This window comes from Podarcis tiliguerta, assembly GCF_965153285.1.
Source record: "Podarcis tiliguerta genome assembly, chromosome: 1".
Taxonomy (NCBI): domain Eukaryota; kingdom Metazoa; phylum Chordata; class Lepidosauria; order Squamata; family Lacertidae; genus Podarcis; species Podarcis tiliguerta.
Window position 1 is genome coordinate 55,245,014 of NC_139534.1, and position 22,905 is coordinate 55,267,918.

General features: G+C 42.3%; 1 protein-coding gene across 1 annotated transcript in view; it reads left to right on the forward strand.

Annotated features, from left to right (window-relative positions):
- The window catches only part of ZDHHC5 (zDHHC palmitoyltransferase 5), a 39,453-nt gene extending 21,865 nt beyond the window's left edge, over nucleotides 1-17,588 (forward strand). The window contains exons 3-12 of the mRNA XM_083432479.1: nucleotides 6,381-6,502; nucleotides 7,509-7,666; nucleotides 8,267-8,439; nucleotides 8,601-8,703; nucleotides 8,784-8,875; nucleotides 10,591-10,723; nucleotides 11,116-11,239; nucleotides 12,186-12,298; nucleotides 15,080-15,969; nucleotides 16,870-17,588. Coding sequence (XP_083288605.1) covers nucleotides 6,381-6,502; nucleotides 7,509-7,666; nucleotides 8,267-8,439; nucleotides 8,601-8,703; nucleotides 8,784-8,875; nucleotides 10,591-10,723; nucleotides 11,116-11,239; nucleotides 12,186-12,298; nucleotides 15,080-15,969; nucleotides 16,870-17,035 — 2,074 coding nt within the window. The 3' untranslated portion in view covers nucleotides 17,036-17,588. The remainder of the gene's footprint in view (nucleotides 1-6,380; nucleotides 6,503-7,508; nucleotides 7,667-8,266; nucleotides 8,440-8,600; nucleotides 8,704-8,783; nucleotides 8,876-10,590; nucleotides 10,724-11,115; nucleotides 11,240-12,185; nucleotides 12,299-15,079; nucleotides 15,970-16,869) is intronic.
- Nucleotides 17,589-22,905: the final 5,317 nt, after the last annotated feature.

A 22,905-nucleotide genomic window follows, 5' to 3' on the forward strand; every position in this document is an offset into this window, starting at 1 on the left:
TTAATGATTCACAGGCCTGATGCCAGTAGGCAGGGTTTGTTGAGTCGGTTTTTAGCTGCTGCTTCAGCCTCTTTTTGGCCTGTATTGTAGATTAAGCCTGTGTTCTCACTGACCCACAAATGAAAAGAGTTGAACTGGCCTTTGCCTTATAGATATTTTGATAATGAGGGGGAGGAGAGGAAGACTATATTGGGAGGGATGCCTCACCCTTGCCTGCTAATCTAATATATGCCCCTTAGATACCCTTAGTGGGCTCTGAGCATTCTGTCAATTGGTTTACTCCATATGTCATTTTTTAGAGGTAGCCTTGCATTTCCCTTCCCTGCTCTTTGCTCCTGCTGCCTAAATCCATCTGTTTATCACAGACTGCTCTGATTGGAGAAAAGGACAGATGCTGCCCTAAATCTATGGGATTAAACTCCCAGCAGCAAAGCAGATTAGGGGATTACATTGGCGTCTTCAAGGGGGAAGCCCGCTGGGTCCTGAGCCCAGGCTTTTCTGTGGAAAGGATTCTTCAGTATAGTAATTTTGTCAGTGGGTACCATCTTAACATTTTCCAACCTCCAAGACTCTGCCTGTGTGTTTGCTTGTGGATTAATCATATGAATGAGTACCTTGTCCTGGAAGAATTGACCTGCATTGTCCCTCTAAGGAATGGAATTATATGACATAGGTCTGGCTTCTCTCTTAAGACACAGTTGCATGTGAGATATGTATAGTGTTTGTGGCATATTAACTTGTGGTGTTACTAATATTTCCAGAGTTGTAATTAACACCTATTCTGAGCAGCACGTAGATACTGTGGCCAGCTGAAATACCTGGCTACACAGATGCAAAGGTAAACCCACCCCCCCATTCCCATCACTGAATATAGCCACACACCCTGCAGTGAACAAGCCCAGAGAGGCACAAGTTATAATCACACTGTTGCTCTCAATTTTCCTGATGTCTCCCAGTACCACATACTGGTTCAAGGTGGATATTCTCTTCCTTAACTCCCCACCACCACATTCACAGAACCTTCATCTTACTATGCAGGAGGCCAAGTGAACACAGTGGTGGGTTCACAGTTATTTGGGAAGTTTGTGTGGCTATCCAGGGTGGCTAATGGGGTGTGAAGTAACAGGTTGCTAAATGTTGATGGTGCATGGTAATGTGCCATTATTTGGCACATTGGATTTAGAAAAAAAATCCTCTGCCCTTCCATTGTAGTCTAATGTTCAGGGTAGGTTACAGCAGGTTAAAAATATCTACAAAACATAAAAAATATTAAGGATCGCAATAAGGATCAGCAAATTCTTGGACTAGATGACCCTCGGGTTCCTTCCAACTCCATAATTCTAATCTGGTACAGGTGGATACTGAACTGCATCAGATTATGAGTCCACTTCAGAATTCACAACCCTGCAGATCACTTTACAAGGTAGTCCAAGGGCTGAAGCACTTCCTCTTAAAGCAATTTCAGTTGTTTAGCATTTAAAAAATGGGTAATCCAGCTGCCCACAGCCTGGAGTGACTAGAATGCAATAGGCCTCGCTGCCATGCACTTTGAATGCAATATAGCAAGTCCCCCTAGGAGTGATGGGATGAGGTTCTGTCATTGTCAGGGGGGATTATGTAGACAAACTGTGATTAGCTCTAGTGCTTGAATTAAGTTTGACTAAATTGGCGTATATTTGCAAAGGGGAAAAGGCTGATTTAAATAATTTTTTCTATTGATTTCCTCTTCATATATTTCCTACACAATGGTGCATATTGGACCATTAAATCATGTTAATTTACAACTAAATGGAATTTATATGGTTTCTTTCTTAAAGCAAAGGATTGCATCTTGCACTTATCAAAAAAATAACAAAAAGGGGGGGGAATACCCATGACATCAAAGTATGTCCAGATAATTAGTGGGCAGAGTAGAGCTGGCTATTTTCATTCAAGTGAAAATAAAAGGCTAATGTTTGGTGGAAGAGTGTAAATAATGAAATTTGAGAAATTGTCAAATTGATTCTTAGTTTATATAGGAAAGAAACTCAATGTATCGGGTAGAGGCATTGCTATAGTTAAGAGACTAACTGTAGAGCTAATATACATTTCTTCAGATTAATATCCTAAACTTTCCTGAAAAGAAACTTGGCATTTATCTTCTTAAATAAAATAAAATCTTGATTTAAATGTTTATAATTTTTTAATGGGTTTTTATTTACGCTTCTCAGTCAGGACTGAGCATACACTAGAAGCTACTAGATGTGATGAGGGGTGGAATGAAGTGTCCTTCTAGGAGAATACATTGCTGGCTGGCACGCTGAACATGAATGCTCCAAACTGCAATAATTTGTTGCACATCCCACTTATTTCTATGTAGTGCTCAAACAAGTAATGTAATGAAAGGAGCAGCCCTGGCTACTTGGTGGGTAGCCATTATGCAGCAGTTACCATTCTGTATGAAAAGGCCAGTTGCCCATGAAGAGGGCATAGGCCCACCCATATCCCCAAGGTTTTCTTTCTGCCAGTCTTAGTTGTCAGGAGCAATTGTTCTCTTCCCACTGGTGACCAGGCAACTCTTGGATTACAGCACCGGGTAAATACCAAATTAAAAACAGCTTTTAAGAGTGGTGACCTCAAGTTTGTGTATTAAGTTGCGTTTTGCACAGCAACATAGCTTTAATATACATCAGAGACTGTGATCTACTCACAGAGTTAAAAACTGGCAGTGATCTACCCCCTTTTGGGGGGTTCAGGTTGAAGTTGATAAGCTTTTTTAGGGAGGAGGAAAGCCCTGTTTTTTAGGGGTTCAGGTCAAAGTTGTTGAGATTTTTTTAGGAAGAAGGAAGGCCCATTTTTCAGGGGTTCAGGTCAGAGTTGTTAAGCTTTTCTGAGGCAGGAGGAAAGCCCTGTTTTGTGGGGGGTGAAGGGCTAAAATGTTGATCATTTTTTAGGGGAGCCAAAGTTGTTGAGCTTCTTTGGGGGGAGCCAGTGATCTACCAGTGATCTACCAGTGATCTACCATAGACATCCAGTGATCTACCGGTAGATCACGATCTGCCTGTTGGACGTGCCTGATATACATGGTCTCTTGAAAATAAATGCATCTTATTTTCATGCACAGTCTGCTAAGTGGGAAATAAATCCTCGAGAAAAATACTTGATGATTTAACTAGAGATGGTATGACAGCATATGCCATAACTTGAAGAGTAAAATAGCAAACTCACTGTTAAGATTCACTGTACCAAGAAAATGTTTAGGGTGGGTCAGGTTGGGTATTGAATGCTGAACAAGCAGAGTTCTGTTAGTGCAACGGGACTACAATTTCCTTTCATCCCCATATATGCCCCCAATTTAAAAATAAAATATTTTAAGGGTGTGCTGTGGGCTGGAGAGGACAAGAGAGGAAGAAGATGTTTTGTATTCCGAACAGAGCTTCAGTGTTGGATACAGCCAATTGGCTGATACAGAAGCATAATTAAAGTACATTTGGCCAGCATCTTAATGTTTTTTTTGGAGTACTCCCTAATACAATTGGGTGAGGTTGTGCTGCTAAAAGAAGCATTGTGGTAGGTATATCTTACACACCTTACTTTTCATGTTATGTCCTATGATTGAGGCAAGATGAGGTGAGGGAGTTGCCTGCCTTTCATTATAAAGATGTCTCAGGTTAGAGCAAATGTAAACCCAGTGTGTCTAGTGTATAGTAGGACAGTTGCCAGGACTGACGTGCTGTATCAACACCTTTCCCGCCCACCCCATGGGAAGCCATGCAATAGAACCAGTGCAGACTGTTCTGTGCAATCCCTGTGGTGAACTGCAATATCTTATTCAGGGTAGCCTCTAAATCTCATCAGTTTACCTTTGCAACCCAAAAATTAAAAAAAAGGTGTGACAGTTTTTAAAATGGCTAGTTACAATTCTAATATCACCTATAATTACATGCTTGCATAATAAAGGAATTAAAGACTCCAATAAAACCTTAGATTTCTAAATTATTATTGTACCACTATGTAGACTTAGGGAATAAGGCTGTTATGTACAGAACCAGTTGCAGTTATCTGCCTGCCTATTAAATTTTTTTAGCCTGCTATACATATTTCTCTCATCCAGGCCCTAATCTAAGCCTTATCAGTTTTATGGTGTTTATTGCAAACCACTTCAAAAAACTTGTTGCCCAAAGGAGTATAATTAATGTTTGTTTGGGGTTTTTTAAAGTTGAAAGCTTTAGAAGTTTCAGAGCTTATTTTGACATCAAATTTACAAAACCACATCCTTTTTTTTCACTGGCAGCAGCTATCTCCAGGCTCTTGGTTTGTATTTACTAACATAGATTAGAATCCTAATTTGTTTATAACCATGTGTTTAAAAGGGTGGGAAAGTGCAGTCTTTCACAAATGTGTAAATGAAAATAATATGTTATGGGGCAACTGATATGAAATGAATTGACTTGTTTTGTCTTAAGATGCAAATGGAGGTGTAATTCCTTTCCCTATTGGACTGGGAACATTATTGGGTAGTATCCAGTGTTTGCCAAGTAAACCCACTGAAATCAGTAGACCAAAGCAATTTAAGTTCATTGATCTCAATGCATCTACTTTTGATCATCCTTGATCAAACTTTATAGTTTAGTTACATTTACATTCAGATAACAGAAGGCTACTCCTAGCTTTTTTGTCTACCTAATTAAAAATATGAGCTTGCTCTGATACTCTTCTGACTGTGCTCCATTAAAATTTTGAATCTAATGGGCAAATATTTTAGGATTATTTAACTTAGTTCTAAGCAGACTTTTGTTGCGCCTTCTCTCCTTAACCTGTAGCCTTACTGTAGGTTTTATGTGGGATGTTCTTCTGCATATGGATCTTCTAGTCAAACAAGCTAAACTTGTTTTTCTTTCTTGCTGCGTTCTGTTCGTTGACAAATTTGGTTACAGCTGATTATAGTGTGTCCAAAATGCCAAACCTCATAGAGCTCATACGCATACTCAATTCATGTCTGGGAAAGCAAATGTTACTAATGGTACTTTCTTATTTATGTAAACATTTTCAGCAGTATTAACTTACACCCTCCATGCTGTGTACACTGAATAGAGAGCAATAACCATTTAAAACTGGCAACTGCTATATATATGTACCAATGATGAAAGTTGCTATTTCACAAAAATGTGTTTTATTGTACTTTTCCTAAGTGTTGAAAGTACTTTATGCACATAATCTCCATAATCCTTGCAATAGCTCTGCAAGGTGGATAATAATGGTATCATATTGCATACTGGTAAATGAAGCTCAGAATATTGACTTGCTTTAAAACCATCTAATGAATTCATAGTTGAGGTAAAATTGGAACCTGGGCCATTCCAACTTGCACTTTACTATACTAACTGCTTGCTTAAACTTCCCAGCACTTCGAGTTCACAAATTGAGCTCACATAAATGTGAGAGGTACACATTGGCATCTATAGGAACACTGGTAGCATTATATCATTAAGAATTTCAGCTATGTATGTTAATGGGTTCTTCATCACTGGAGTGAGTAGAAACTAAAATATTTACAGTACTTGGGCCTCAGCAGAGCTGACATTTGCTATAAACGGGAAAATGCCACTTAAATACAACTATTAAAAGCACAGAAGACCAGTACTACACAGAGTTGAGTGATCTCAATGCTACACGATCATGATGGCAGTGGTACATAAGCAGTGGTTCACCTTGAAGAACTTTACACATTTTGGAGTTATCCAAATATTACAGCTAATCAGGTTTGTGCTGGAAAATGTTGTATCTGTTGTTCAGTGAATAATTCTGAAGAACTTTATCCACATCTTTGGGAACCAAAGTGGGTGGTGTGGGCCATGTGTTGAAATGCATATTTATATTGTTTTGTTAATACTTAAGTGATTTGACAGAGTGGTGCTTCCACACTGCTAATGGGTTCCTGTGCATATTTGGATTAATGCTGGCCATTTGCTATGAAGTGAGCGGAGTATAGGCTTTGTAGGATCCCAAACTACCTACATACTCCTTAAGAGGGGGTGTGATCCTGTCCAGAACAGGCAACTGTTCTATCTTTGGGACATGGGAACCACCTATCCATGGGACCCCCATCTTCCAAGAATTCAAACTCAACCCTCATCCAGTCCATCACCACATTCAGGTACTGGTCCAGGGCTTGCACAACTACTCCTGATTCAGATGTTATAGCGAAATAGAACTGTGTGCCCTCAGCTTACAGATGACACTTTACTCCAAAACTCCTGATGAGTTTTCTCTTCCATTTGCTGGTTATCCAGGTTTATTTAGGTGGAATGACCTCAGGGCTTTTACGTAAGGTTGAATAAATTTATAGTTAATCTTAAAATGTTACTAGATCTGTTTTAACTTACTTTTTCTTTGTGCAGGTGCCCAGGGCTTAGCTTGCATATCTCCCCAATCATCCCCATTTACAATGCTGTGGTCTTCCTCTTTGTGCTGGCCAACTTTAGTATGGCCACCTTCATGGATCCAGGCATATTTCCTCGAGGTGAGAACTGAAAATTGCCTGTGAAGCAATTTCCAAGGCACTGATTGATCTGAAAATGTTTTGATTAGGGATGGCTACTTCCAGTCTCCAGATCCAGAGCATAATTTTTTGTAATCTGGATAGGTAGGAATCTTCCAGCTCAACAGTGTTTATAGTGTGAATTATAGTGGATTCATTATTGGAAGCTATTGCTATATTTGGGAGCGGGGAGGTTCTACAAATTTTGGCTGGTCTTGATAGCTAGCCAGATGTGTTCTTTCCACCAAACCTGGTCTAAGGTGGTGGTGGGGGGAGAGTATTGATTGTGGTGTCACACTACAAATTTTTGAAGGCCCTAGCTGTGGGGACAAACCTTGTTCTTCTGCCTAGCATCAAGCTGAGTGGGAGTTTATCCCTGTCCTGGGATCACTCAGAAGACCCAGGCATCTCACTGCTTTCAGAGCTTCTCCATGGCTTATTACAGGGCAGCCTAGTATGTAGCAGCTCACTGGTAACTGTTGGTGGCAAGACTCGTTCCATGCAGGCAGCTGAGTGAGCTAGTAGAGGAGAGGTGTATTTTTCCACTGCTGGTCTGTTTTATGTACTGGCTGAGGAGGAAGGGAAGCCAATCCTTTAGTTCTGCCGAGCCTATGGGAGCATTCTTGACAAAACAGGTTTTTACAAGCCCGCTAAGAAGCTGGTGTCCTGGGTTTCCATAGCAGACACCAATTAGGGGACTTCCTTTCCTCCTGTGACCAGTATGGAAATGCAGAATACTAGACTCCTAGACTTTTTAAAAAAAACAGCAACCCTGCAAGCTGTTGTGGGCTTATTTACAAAATGGATCAAGGGTCAGCATAATCCATCCCCTTTTCTCTAAACTTGTGAGAGGGGATAGGGTGTCTCACCCTGAAGCACAAAAAAAAAGTCTGTGCCAGGGTGAATGGGTTTGTGAAACTGGGGGCTAGGACATGTTGGACATGCTCTGTACTTCATTGGATTTTATAATTTTTTCTTGCTGCTTCAGCTGAAGAAGATGAGGACAAGGAGGATGATTTCCGAGCTCCATTATACAAGACTGTGGAGATAAAGGGTATTCAAGTGCGCATGAAATGGTGTGCAACGTGTCGCTTCTACCGGCCCCCACGCTGCTCTCATTGCAGCGTCTGCGACAACTGTGTGGAGGTGAGAGACTGGGAAGAGAAGGGCTCTGTTGGAGTGATTGGAATTGCTTGTTGGATTGTTGATAATGAACTTGGGACATTCTGTAATCTTTGAGATCCAGTTCAGGAACTGTTTGGGCTGCAAGATTCAGTTTTGTGTGTTATAGGTTGGGATAGACACCTCAGACTTGAATGCTTTCCTTTTTTACCAGTGCCCCAGGGTGGTTTGAGAGGGAGGGGGCAGAATCAATTTCATAATTGTGGGTAAGGTAATCCATAGCAAATACGTTCATCTAGTATTCATGTTTGTTTATTTTATATTTATTTTATATTTATTTTTCACCTTCCATAATGAAATTCAAGGTGATGTGTGTACAAGTGTTTTCAACACATATTGAAAGGCAGGAGAGGTGATGAGGCACCATTCAACTATAATTCATAATCTGCCGGTTGACCACAGCCATTCTACTTACCCTTGTTATAGGAGTTGCATCTTCTGTTGTGGAAATGAAAATCTGGGTGGGATTCAGGTTTCCTGGAGTTTCGAGGGGTTCTACAGGTGTTGTATTGTTTTACAGAGGTGATGTCCTTCTAACTCTGTTCTTTATCCTTTCACTGATAGGAATTTGACCATCACTGTCCCTGGGTAAACAACTGTATTGGGCGGCGCAATTATCGCTATTTCTTCCTGTTCCTGCTCTCACTTACAGCACATATCATGGGTGTATTCGGTTTTGGCTTGCTGTTTGTCCTGTGTCAAGTTGAAGAGCTCTCTGGGATCCGTATGGCCGTCACGTATCCTCTTTTTCTAGAGTGCAAAGAATTGCTTAATCAAATTCTGGTAAACAATTGGGCTGTTCACCTGAGATACTGCCAACTGATGGGTGGTGGGAGGGAAAGGAATCCCAAAAACAAAGTTGGTCCTTCATGAATTGCTTCCTTGACTTTGTTGACAGTATGGCTGTGATGTGTGTGGCTGGCTTGTTTTTCATACCTGTTGTAGGCCTTACAGGATTCCATGTGGTCTTGGTAGCCAGAGGTCGTACTACAAATGAGCAGGTAGATATTTTACAGTTACCTAGTTTTTGACTTCACTACATGGTATCTCTATTTCCCTGACATATCTTTTCTCCTTGCAGGTTACAGGCAAATTCCGGGGTGGAGTAAACCCATTCACCAATGGCTGTTGTAACAATGTCAGTCGTGTTCTCTGCAGCTCCCCAGCCCCCAGGTAAATTATGCCTCACCTAAGAAATTTGTAGAGGCCTTATTCTTTCTTGGAGAGAGAAGAGCTAGATTGTCTTGATTGCTAATGGAGACAAGCAGAGAAACAGAGGAAGATTCTCTGGGATCAGTGATATGAATGGTTCCAACAGTGAGGTGGTGGGATGTGGGAAGTCATTGCTCACAGCCAGATCACACCTTGAAGCACAGTTAGACAACATAGCAGCTATAAGCTTCTTCCTCTTGTAGATTGAAGTAAAGAAAGGGGTTGCTGGCAACTATCTAAAGACGTGGCAGAAAGATTAATTAATTTTTATAGTGGCTGTTCTTCCTGGGATCTGTATGTCAAGGTGCATCTAATACCACTGAGTATAATCAGTCTTTGGGAGTGGGTTGTGAGCTTACTTGAACTATCCACAGAACAAAAATATGTGGTATTCCTGCTTGAGGTTATATGCAAGGCTCATTAACAATACAGTGGTGCCCCGCAAGACGAATGCCTCGGAAGACGAAAAACTCGCAAGACGAAAGAGTTTTCCATTTTCTGAGTTGCTTTGCAAGATGGATTTCCCTATGGGCTTGCTTCGCAAGACGAAACGTCTTGCGCTTTTTTTTTTAAAACCGCCAATGCATTCCTATGGGAAACCGTCAATACACATTGGTGCTTCGCAAGACGAAAAAACTCGTAGAACGAAAAAACTCGCAGAACAAATTAATTTCGTCTTGCGGGGCACCACTGTATATCATTCTGTTATGTTTCCTTGATACCTCCAATTCCAACAGCTCTAGTGTTCCTCACACATATGTATGTAACGTTAGAGAGAACAGAACTCTGTATGACTTTATATCACTACATGTCTGTACTCATGTAAATCATAATCCAGTAACTCTTTGCTACACATTTATTAGTGTTTCTTGTATAAACTATTTCAGCATGCTCTGTGTTTTGCACTCATCACAGCTGCCTGTAAGTGTGAACAGACTACAGGTGTGAAAAAGCTGTTTACTTTTATTACATCAATGAATGTAACTTGTGAAGAAGGAATGCATTACTTACTCCATGATTTGACACTTTTTGTAATTATTCATCTGTTTTGTTCTGGTGACTGTTATCTCTTGGCCTCTAATTTTCTCCAGTTTTCCTAGATATAAGGTGTATCTTGTTCCCCAATGCCTTATACCCTTGAAGGATGGCTGTGTTCAGTTTTTAATCCTAGGTTCCTATCCAGAGAAACAAAGGGATTAAAAAAATGCACCTTGGCTTATTTCTGTTCTCAACTAGTGAGACCTGTTACACATCAGTTTGTTAAGTGTTTTGTTAAAAATAATAATTGTTTTGACAGCACACTTACATCAGGGAAATGTACATTCTCTCAGATATTGTCACATCACTGCTTGACTTTCTTCCTTCACTCTGACAATATGGCCTGTAATGTAGCAGAAACTCAAAGGGTGTAAAGACACTACTTTGAGTTCATTCTGTACAGCAGGGAAGCGCATAAGGTAATGTACAGTGAAGCCACAGGTGATACCAGGACTCGATTCTAGAGAATGAGTGAAACTGTGACCTGCAGTATTGCCTTTGCAGTTCTTTGGATACAAATAACTTCATGCCTCCAACATTCCTCAGACTTTCTTGCCAGAGCATGTAAACATCGTTATTGGTTCACATGTTTGCAGGAGGCACTGTCTTATCTTTGCTGGCTTCCCATGATTCACTAGGTATCTTGGACGGCCAAAGGCAGAGCAGACTGTTTTAGTGAAGCCACCATTCCTGCGACCAGAAATATCAGATGGACAGATTGCTGTAAAGATAATGGACAATGGTATCCAGGCTGAGCTAAAGAGAACAAAGGTAAGGAGGAGATGAAGGTGCTACCCAGGCACTGGCTTTCTCCAGACCTTGATGGTGCCACTGCATTCGTGAGTAGGAACCAAATGAGCCTCTTGGACATCCTTCCCCCATGTTATCACAACTTGTACTTAGTTTTCCCTGACAAGTGAAGGTCTGTTTTCCTCCCATGTGACTATTGCTGCATGAGAGTTGTCCCCTTTTATATCCTATATAATTTTTACTTGCCCTTTCCCTTCTCACCCAGCAACTGAGACATGCACAGTCTACAACTACACTTGCAGAAATGCTAGATGGCTGCAGGTCCTTCTAATAACACTTTCAACCTTTTAGAGCTGGGGACAATGCTCAGGACTTTGGGTCCTGTCTCATTCTTCTGCACTTTGTCTCTGCAGTCCAAAGGAAGCCTTGAGGTGACGGAGAGCCAGTCTGCTGATGCTGAGCCACCGCCACCACCCAAGCCAGACCTCAGCCGCTACACAGGTCTGAGGACGCATTTAACCCTGACCACCAATGAGGGTAAGAGGAGCATTCCAGAGAGATAAGGGATCCAATCAGCTGTGCACTTCTACAGTGATCTGCCATCAGAGAAGTAGTCTCTGACTGCAGTGCCAAGTAGTGAAGCTGGTCAGTACTGTACTGTTTACAAAAGCCAGTGGCAGCTCTGTGCTGGTATTCACAGCACTGCTGACCATACAGCCACCTGCTTGCCTCAGTGTTCAGGCAGGTTATTAGAGCAAGTGCTGAGTTGGTAGCTAGGTTATGACCTTTTAGATGTTCTGATCATGTAAATCTCCAGCTTTAGCTCTTGTCCACATGTGAAGGCTGCTGTCAGGATTTGGGGATTTATTGACTGTTCCTCCCTCTGTTGACTGTTCCACACTCAGGTGGAAACAGGGGTTACTTGGAAGGACAGGTCTGTGCTTTGTTCTGCTGTCATAGAGCTTATATAGAACAATAACAGAAGGCTAGAGTTATTTCCCAGTTCATGTAGTTGTGAAACATCCTGCTTTTGCTGTTGCTGTAGTGTTTCCAGAGGGTGTAGCACCTTGAAAGAAAATGTGATCATGGAGAAATGCTTGGAGCTTTCTTTTCTAGTCAGTTCTACTGTTTCCCATCTAGCAGTGCTCACAATTGAACACCCCAAGGGTCAGGACTACCAAGGTGTGCATGTACAGATTGGAAGCTTCTTGTGTGATGTCTTTATTGAGGAAATGTTCCTCTTGCTCCATTTCACCTCCACTCCTGCAATACACCCCTTACCTCCTGACTGATTCCTTGACCTCCATGGTGTGTCCACCTGCCTGAGGCTCTTAACTGGTTCTCACGGATCAGTCACTTGTGATATGTGGAATTTCTGCAAAAGCGTTCAAACCAGGATTGCTGGGAACTCCCCAGGAAAAGCTGTAAGTAATTATATTATATTGCTTGTAAGTATGTGTGTGATTCCCATTTATCTCCACAGACAGCAGTTTGCTAAGCAAGGACAGCCCTCCAACTCCAACAATGTACAAGTACCGACCTGGCTATAGCAGCAGCAGTACTTCAGCTGCATTGCCTCACTCCACCAGCGCCAAGGTAATGAAGAACTAAGGGGGTTAAACATGAAGAGTGGGGTTTTCAGGAGACCATGCAGGGTGTGGAGTTGGAAAGGGAATTCTCTTTGAGACTGTGCAGTGGTTTAGTGCCTTAATTTGACAATTTCTCTCTAAGAAATTTCTCTAGTGTATTGTACAGCTGCTATTATGCCATAAATGGAGAATTCTAGCATGGTACAATGTTGGGAATTGTGGGGCTGAGAGGGGTCTTTCATTGACCAGAATAACCATTTCACCAATTTCAGTTCTCTGTCTCTTCCCATGAACTCCAGTTCCTATTTCCATGCTCCTTACTGCTGTCCAATAGTGTGTGAGTCTCATTACCATTTTCCTATTTCTTGATTGCACTGTTTTGTGGTCAGACCTTACCTGCCCAAATTGGTGTACATCTAATAAGCAGTTTCCTGAGGAGCAGCTGATTTAGTCTTGTCACAGGAAAAACAACAAAAAGTATTGTGGTAAGGGCTGAGAGTCTTACAGTGCAATAGTGGTGTTTTTTTTCAAAAGCAGGTCCTGTTTGCTAAGTGTATATATGATTGTAACCTAATTGCAGCATAAGTATTCATAGACTAGAGTTCACTTCATCAAATATATGAAGCATTGACTTCAGTTAGCAGACAGAGACAAGTGGTACATACAGCAAAATATTAGTGCCCCCCCCCCCAGGACTGCCCTTGTTCTGAGTTCAAATCTCGCTAAAAAAAAAAAAATACAGAGAAGGAAATTTGGTAGCAGTGCATGTGAGGAAGGGCAAGACATTTTGAGCAGTTGAAGCTAATCCTGGCCAGACAGCACTGGATCCAATTAATTTCTGGGCCCAATTCAAAATACTGATTTTGAACTATAAGGCCTTAAATGGTTCAGGACCACAATACCTCAAAGACTGCCTCTCCCCATATGAACCAACTGGCACCCTGTGCTCATCATCTGAAGCCCTCATTTGTGTGCTATTTCCATGAAGGGTCCAGAGGCGATAGCGCGAGAACAGGCCTTTTCTGCAGTGGCTCGCCATTGTGGAATGCTCTCCCCAGGGAGGCTCGCCTGGCACCTTTGTTACATATCCTTAGGGACCAGACAGAAGCATTCCTCCTCTCCCAGGCCTTTGGCCAATTAAACTATGGTCTTTTAAAGTGTGTGGGGCGGGGTTATTGTTGTTATTATCTGTTACTATGTTCGAAAGCATGCCAGTGCGAGTAAATAAATAGGTACCACTGTGGCGGGAAGGTAAAAGGCATTTCCATGCACTCTGGTTTCCGTCATGGTGTTCCGTTGTGCCAGAAGCGGGCTGCATGATCTGGAAAGCTGTCTATTGGACAAACACCAGCTCCCTCGACCTGAAAGCAAGATGAGTTCCATACCCCATAGTTGCCTTTGGCTGGACTTAATCGTCCAGGGATCCTTTACCTTACTATGTTAGGTATTTTTGTGTTTCTATATTGTAAACTGCCCTGTGGTTACCCAGATGAAGGGCGGCATAGAAAATTAAATAAATACATAAGTTCTCAAGCATAAACTAGTTAGAATCATTATGAGTGCCCAACTTGTGGTTCATTTTAGACCAAGAGTAGCTAATCTTGTTTGGGCCAAGGGCTGCATTGACCCATTAGCAACTCTTCGGACCACATTTCAAAGTGGGTGTGGCCAATTTGTAAAAGTAGTTGTGGTGAGAATTGTAGTTCTCGAGATTGCCTTCCGAAAGGATTTCCTTTCAGTTATTGTATGATATTCTAAATACTTTTTATCATTCCTTTTCTTTTTTAATGGACAAATCTTTGGACGGGGGCTCAAAAACTTTATGGTATAATGGCAGCACGGAGGAGGGAACAAGAGTGATCAGTTAAAAAAATTTTTGTCAGGTTTTGAGGGTAGTCTTGATGGAGCACAAAAATCCTTTTGTGGGTTAGATATAAGCCACAGGTTATCCACCCTGATTTAGTCCCTTCTTGTAAATGTGGAAGCTAAGATCCTTTCAGGCTCTGTAAGCATTGCTTTTTCTTTTATTTCATGTATTCCTTCCTATCTAGGGAGTCCCATTAGTATGTAGAAACCATTATCTTATCTTGGGTTGGCTCTATTTCGCTTCCAAATTACTGGCACTCAGCCACTTCAGCTTGATGTTAGATGCAATGGTGAATAAGTGTAAATGCTCCCCTATTAAACTCTTAATTCATCTTCCATGGCTGGCTAGAATTTGATCAGTGAAGTAATGATTTATTAAATAAGACCCCCCCCCCAAAAAATGAATTTCTTTTTACATTTGTAAATACCCTTGGTGGAGCTCTGAGTGAAGTAAATGAGGTTCTTCTACTTTATATAAGGAATGGTCTGTATACCTCAGTGGTAGAATATATGCTTGGAAGCAGAAGATCCCAGGTTCAATCCTTATGTATAAAGCAATCCTGTGAAATAGGTTAGATGAAGAAATGCGACTGAGCCAATGGCACACAGTGAAATTTACAGCTTTGGGGAGGATTTAAACCAAGGTCCAAGTCTAACAGTCTGTTACACCACATTGACTCTTAATAAGTAATAACTTGATTATCTAGCTTACATAATTGTGTTTACAATGTTTTTTGAAAAAATGAGGTTTCTGCATCAAGGAATGTGGGAACTTCATTTACATTAAGCAGAGGTCCTTGCTTATGGGAGCTTTGAGAAAGCAAACTCTGCACCCAATAGTTATGAATTAATATCCACAGCCCAGGAGGCTTGCTAATGACTATCACATATGTTCCTCTTCTCTCCTTCTCTCCTGCTGCAGCTAAGCCGAGGAGACAGCTTGAAGGAGGCAACCTCCATTGCTGAGGGCAGTCGAAACCCCAGCTACCGTTCTGAGCCAAGTCTGGAGCCAGAGAGTTTTCGGTCTCCTACTTTTGGCAAAAGTTTCCATTTTGATCCGCTCTCCAGTGGCTCCCGTTCGTCCAGCCTCAAGTCTGCCCAAGGCATGGGCTTTGAATTGGGCCATCTTCAGTCGATCCGCTCCGAGGGCACCACATCCACATCTTACAAGAGCTTGGTGAACCAGACACGCAATGGGAGCTTGTCCTACGACAGTCTTCTCACACCCTCTGACAGCCCTGACTTTGAGTCAGTGCAGGCAGGCCCAGAGCCAGAGGCCCCCATGGGCTACACATCTCCTTTCCTCTCGGCACGTATTGCCCAGCAGCGGGAGGCTGACCTGCACAGTCGTTTCCCAAGTTCTGGCTCACCCAAGCACCAGCCACCCCGTGACCCTTCACCTGTCCGTTATGACAATCTTTCACGCCACATTGTGGCCTCCATGCAGGAGCGGGAGAAGCTGCTACAGCAGTCACCCACGCCACCACCCCTGGCCAAAGAGGAGGATACAGCACTGGGGGACTCAGGCATCCAGTCCACCCCAGGCTCCAGTAATGCTCCACGTACCAGCTCCTCCTCGGACGATTCAAAACGCTCACCTCTGGGCAAGAACCCACTCACCCGCCCAGTGCCACCTCGCTTTGGCAAGCCAGAACCACCACATGCACTCAGAGTGCGCTCTCTGGGCTCACCAGACCAGCCTGCAGCCCCACACTTGGGCAAATCTGTGTCTTACAGCAGCCAAAAACAGTCCTCGCAGGCCACTGTCCCAGAGACTGAGGAGGTGGCCTTGCAGCCTTTACTGGCACCAAAGTAAGTACAAGTGACACCTGCCTCGCGCTTTAAGTGTTCCTTGACTTGGTGGAGGATGAGCCGCATTCAACCCTGTCCTGTCTCTGATCTGACCAGAGACCCCAAGATAATTTTTGTTCCTTTCAGCATCATTTGGAGGGAGTAGCTGGGGGAGATCTACAAATAATGCCTGCACTCGTCTGCCCTTTCCTTCCTTCCTTCCTCCCTCCCTCCTTTCCTTCCTTCCCTCCAGTGTGTGAACCAGCCCATTTCCTCCACCATACAATGCAGTGCATATCTCCAGAGTACCACATTCCTTTTTGTGAAGTGTGTGTGGCTTTGAACACCCCTACTTTCCTTGGGTGTGTGTGATGGCCATTGGCTTTCCTAGAAGATACCTGGATCTGTGTGAAAGCTGCTTGGTTTCTACCTCATATATAAAACTTTTATATATGAGTCTGCCTTTCAACCTTACCCAAGTGTGGTCCTTTTCCCTGTCTTGTTGGCATGCATGAAAGAGACACTTGGGTCCACCAGGGAAAGGACAGATTGTAAGAAATCACCTCCTCTCATGATGGTGGAAGCATGAGCCCTTCTGTCAGTTTCCTGAAAAGCTTTCTTCCCACTGCACCTCCTTTTTTTTTCCCTTCTAGAGAGTGTTGTATTGGGTACATGTAGCATCGTTTCTTAGTAATTCGCTGTGTGTAGTATCTTATCCTCTTCTAGATTAGTGTGTTTACCTGGGTGGTAAAAGTATTTAGAATAAGTTCTCTGTAGATACAAAAAGTTCGCTGTTCCTTAAGCAGTGTAAGATGTATCCCAAGCTTTCCTTTCCTTACCGAGTGTGAGGCATCCTCCATTTCCATTGCCATTGAATGAGTGGTCACTTCCTGACATCCTTGTATCCTTCCTTTTCCCCAGAGACGAGATGCAGATGAGACCCTCCTACAGCAAGTCCAATGGACAGCCCAAAAGCCTGAGCTCAACCTCGCCCACCCCTGGTCAGCCACCTCTCAGCAGCCCCACTCGTGGAGGAGTCAAGAAGGTCTCTGGAGTGGGTGGGACTACGTATGAGATCTCTGTATGAGGAGGTGATATCCCCACTGTTGACTCCTCCCTGGCTGATTCCAAAATGCTCTATCCCTGATGAGCAGGAGATTGGGACTTGCTCACCAAATGGTTGCCCCATCAGATGCATGGACCTTTTTTTACAAATACAGTTTTGTGGGGGGGTGGGGGGGAGAGCTGAAGGGACAGCTACCTTTTTAAACTAAAGTATCTGGGATTGGGAGAGTCCCTAAACACTACAGCAGGATTCTAGCCTTGCTCATCTCCACAGCCTGCACTCTTCCTCTCAACCAACAAAGAGACTGCAATTTGTAGCGCACACTGCCCAGAGAGAAGGGGAGGGAGTTGCTCTCAGCACCCTCTGTGAGAGAAGGTACAGGCTGCAGGCTGCCCCACTACCAACAGGACAGTCAGTTGTGGACCTTGTGCAATCGCTCGCCTAGTGCGGTAGGAGTGGATCATTTTTTAATTTTTTTTTATTGTTAACGGATGCTATTTTTTCCTGTTCTGAGTTACTGGGTGTGTGTATATATAAATATCTATAAATATATAAATATAAATATTAAAATATATATATATATCCATATGGAGCGTGGGGTGGCCCTGGCATACCCCATTAGCTGGGCCTGAGGAAGCCATGTGTGGAGCATTTTAATTTTTGAGGAGTCCAAAGGGCTGTATCAGATTAATCATTTTGTTTACTTTTGAATGGGTCAGGCAAAATACAAAAACTGCTGTTAAATCACTATCCTTGGACAAGTATGGCTGAGGAAATGCTAATATGTTACCTAATTGGTACCACTGACCTGGTCATCCCAGTGCCTGTGGCCAGGCTTGAGTTTGGCTTGTTCTGCCCCACTCTGGATTCCAGGAAATGAAGGGAATAGACAAAGGCTTCCTAATCCCTGCTCTATCCTTCTGGAAGATTTTCCCCATGAATAAATCCTTCTTTTCTGGGGGGCTTGGGGGGTTTAAGAAGACTATGGGAGTGTTTGGCTTCCCATGTTTTCAGCTCCAGACAGGCTTTGACTTCTCAGTAAAATGACTCCCAGTGAAAGGATGCCATACCCTACAAACCAGGCCAATCAGCATGCACAGGTGCCAGTTGCATACTATTAGGATACAGGAACGTGCTTTGGGTGCTGAGCAGGAGGAGGGTGGCAGTGGCATTGGAGCTGTGTCGCCTATGTGGATATATTACTTGTATTTAGTAAATCCCTCCCCCAGGTGGTTTCCCCTGCTTTTTTACATTGCTTTTATGATTTGTTCCATATTGATTTATTGTGGTATCATGGTTCTTTATTCACAAACTGGGCAAGAGAAAGAAGAGGGAAAACAAACAAACCAAAAAGCAATATTTTTCCATATGCCAAAAATCTTTTAACCCCTAAAAGCCCATGAGTAAAAATCAGAGCAACCCAGGAATCCAACAATCTCCAGTCGCTACTGACTCTTTCTCTATGGCAATATCTTTACTGTGGCCTGCAATGGGCCACACTTTTATTTTTATTATGACTAGCCATTTTAAAATGAGGAATAAAAAATTATATAATGAGCCACTCCCTCCATGCTTGTGTAGTTTTGTTTTGTTTTGTTAACCTGGGGAGGAGAGAAGTCCTGGTGGTTGTCCTTCAGTATTGCTTGCCGTGCCACCCAAAATGGTTCCGTAGGAAGGACATTACTAGCTTCTGATCCTTGGTAATTCAAACTGCAGGCATTGGGCTGATTCCCAGAGCTGGTGCAAAAGGTTTCCCAAGAAGGTAAGTGAGGAATGCTCATTCAGTCGTCTACATTCCAAACCTCGTTACAGAGGAGGCTTACAATGGAGGACTGGTTCAGAAAGTAGTTGCATCTAGAATGAACATCTTCAGGCAGTGGAAAAGAAGCAACCGTCATTTATTACACATCTCCTCTACGAAACAAAGGCCATCCTTCACCAACTGTATTATGCTTTGGAACCCAAACCATAAGCATAGCTCATATGCCCCACACAAGGTCATTGCAGAGCAAATACATCCCAGCAAATTCAAGCAAGAAAACCAAGCCACGGGGGAGGGCAAAATTCCCTCCTGGAAGAAGTAGCAATTCCTCCAATCAGTCTGACCTGTGAATAATTTCCTCTTAAAACCAAATAATTATATATCAGAATCTAAGTGATATGTTTCTGTTGAGTAACTGAAAGAAAACTATTGAACATAGTTCCATCCCACCTATGTGACATTGTATTAAAGGAGTAATCAGGCACTGGCGGGGGGGGGGGGAGGGAGTGAAGCAAGATCAGAATGGTGATTTCCCTGCCCCTCTCAGCCACATTTCTGCCAGAAAGCCCTCCCTGTAAGTGCTCTTCATTTGAGGAGGGAAGTTCTGTTAGCACTTCCCTTCTGATGCAAATAGCAGGCTTCAGCAGGGAAAGTGTTAAACTTCCCCTCCCGGCCCAACACAATCCAAATCCTGCTGCAGTTGTTAGAGAAGGATGTACATTAATTCCTTCTGTGTAAGTAGTGGTCCATGTAGCTTGCCTCTTAATCTTGAACCTCTGGAGATTTCTTTGATCATACAAATGCTCTAAGGTGACTGCACCTCATACAGAAAAAAATTGTTTCCCCCCACTAGCTTCATTTTCAGGGCTTGAAAATAATATTTTTCTGAATTTAAAATACTGTTTGTTAACCTTGATATACGGCACAGTTTTTGATAGCAAGTGTTATAGCATGGTAATATTGACAGCAAGACTTTTTGAAGGTAGCTTGCAAGATGATGTTGTGAGACAGAGAAGAGTCCTAAAAGGAGTGTACTAATAGAAGGTGTAACTGTGCTTACATAGTCTGGCAGATGGTTTCAAAAGCCAGGAGGAGGAATAAAAATTGTACTTCAATGTTGTTATGACTTTAAAGCAGATAGAAAGTGGAAGTCCAACAGTTCTCTCCTGAACCAAAACAAATATTTCCAGTCAGCATCCTTTGAGTGGACTATAGTACTATGTTAGGGACTCGTAAAATTATCTGTTATGAAAGAAGATGTGCTACTGTGAAAAAAATACGAAGCAGTTAAGATTGCCAGCAAATAAAGTAAGGGAGGGGAACGTCCATCCTTAAGTGTGGAAGTTAGGATTAAATCCAGTTTTTTGAATGGAGTGAGTTTTAATGTTCACAGCCTTTCCAGTTCAGCATTTCTAATTTCAGTTCTTTCTCATGTCAGAAAGCAAGGGGGAGATTTTTGTCAGCCACTTCCTGAAACAATTAAGAGTGATTACAACTTACCTTATTTCATTATATTAATTGATAAGCTTGAAATTCATGTAGCTCTTTTCTAACAAGTAACATTCTAATCACAAAGCTGAATTTATTGCTGAACCATTTTGTGCTAATGTTTTTCTTTATCCTTAATGTATTATACATTTAAAGTACAAGTGTATTTTTGCCATCTTTTTGTGGGGCTAAAAAGCCTAATCTCAGAACCTAAGCTTTCTTGTTCTAATATTTTTTCATACTATATCCTAGGTTGAGGGCTAGGCCTCAAAGTGGCTTGCAATATAAAAGGGGAAAAAAACAAATTAAACTTGCTACATTCTAAACGGTGTTCCATCTCAATTGATAAAACTGCACAGCATTCCAAATGAGGCTTGGGAATTGAAGTTCTTTGTTATTAGTGAAATTTCCATCTTTACTACATTCAAATATAGGACATCAAGCATATATAGATCCTCCTTACCCTCAGTTGTGATACAGATGGTTGGAAAACCACTTCTTGTGAGGAGCATGTGGCTCAACTGCAGCCAGTAATTTTTATATTCAAATAATAGAATTTTACAGAAAAGGAATCTAAAGGACTTTGGAGAAAGCTATGAGCAAGTGATGCAGCTATCTATATAGCAGCAGTTGCCAGGTGAGATGTCTTAATCCAGCCAAAACAAGGCACAACAAAATCCCCTTGATTTCAGTATTAAACCCATGCTTCTCATTGATTCCAGTGTGGGAAAGTTATTGACATGCCAATATTACTTAAATAGTACCGTTTATATAGAAGGTTAAAGAGCCCTGAGTGATGCTTTATAGAACAAGGGTGGAGTATAAAAGTGCATTAAATAAATAAACACGCACAATTGCTGTTTGTATACATCCACATAATATGATTTCTAATTTCTGGTAGATAAACTTTTAAAATATATATGTCATAAGTGCTAATAACAACCATGGTGTTCATTCAGAAAGTCAGTGCTTTATTTCATTCATTCTTTTATTAACTATGGAAACAGATTCTCCTTAATTTTTCTACTTTAGAGACTAAGGAAGGGGCTTGGCTCAGAACCGGCTACAGCAGTAATGGCTTTAGGCCTGCTTGGTCCTTCTAGAGTGATTCAGTTTCCATAGATGTTTCCACCTTGGTGAGTTAGTTTAAATTATCCCAGAATGTGTGCTTAAGCTCTTCAGCGGCTCTTTTAAGTGTTCTGCGTCTTGTTGATGACAGCAAGAGTCATCAGTTCTGAACCAGAGCCTTGATGTTGCTTACTTTGCCTCAAGGAGAAGCCTTTGAACCTAGTTTGTATCTCCCAATACCTGCTCATCATCTGGAAGAGCTGAGTAAGGCTGTGGTAGTACAGTAATGGCGACTAAGCATCTGACAGACACCTTCATGAAAGCAGGCTATAATCCTATAGCAGGCAGTCTTCAGAAAAGGGAGTTCCTGGTGAAGACTAGTAGGATTGTAGAAAGGCTTACCGGTAATTCTAATAGCCTGTGGGTGGGACTCATTAGACTGCTCTGTAATAAATTCTAATTCAAGTGATCTTGGGAACCCTGGCTTCTCACTAGCTGCTGTTCATTTGCCTTTTTGCTAGGAGACAAGACTAACTTAACTTCCACAACAGTGCGCATTGCCATGGTACGCTTCCATACCGGCAAATCTGCATGCAGTGTAAGTTGGAAGGGACAGCCTCAACCAGTTTCTGTTACAACTTGCACAGAAATTATTATGAAAATTGTTGAATTTCTGCTCAACATATAGCAGCTAGACACAGCCTCATACTGGGATTGGGGGTGGGGAAGGAACACATGGTGTATTTTGTCAGGGATAGAGAGGGTGGGGGCTTCCCCTATGGGATGCTCCTTTAGTTGTTTGGAACTATGGGCTCTGCTGGTAGTTTGATTTGGAGATTTTATTAGGTCCCCCTCCCACCTGAAGTACATATAATTGTGATAACTGCATATTCTTCCCTCATCTGTCCCTGCCTCTGTTCTTGGCCTTTTTTTAGATTGAAGGCTGCTTGGGATAAGGGCATGTCAGACCTGTACTTTATAACATGCCATACACATAGATGGTGCTGTGTGAAAAACAACTGCAGTATTGTAAGTGATTGTGCGGAGGGTCCTTACTTGAAACAGCATCCCTTAATCTTCTGTGAGCTGAACACACTCAGCTCCTTTAGCTTCTCCTTGTATTCATAAGTCTCATATTCTTTTGAACTGTGGTACTCTGTTTTAAATATCTCTTTCTGACACAGCTGCACAGAATAGTATTATGGGTTCTGCTAATACAGGTTGGATTGGCCTAGCTGTACAGCTTTGCACAGGCTTGTCGGACTGAACCCTCCCCCTCTCGCACAGTGACGCATTAAGAATCTGCAAGTCTTGTCATACCACATTTCAAGAGACCCCCTTGGAGAGTAATGATGTAACTTTCTTATAAAATTATGTTTTGAGTCACACCGTTGCAGAGGGAAACCAATGAACAGGGAGTGACTTGTTGAGCTTCAGTCAACAATTTGGGCTTTTGGCTGCAAGAAGCTAATGGTTAGCATTGAAGAAGGCTGCCATGTTTCCAGGCTTCTAAGTCTGCCACCCCCACCCCCAAAAAGCAGATGTGGTCATGAGTAAAGAATAGGGCTAAGCA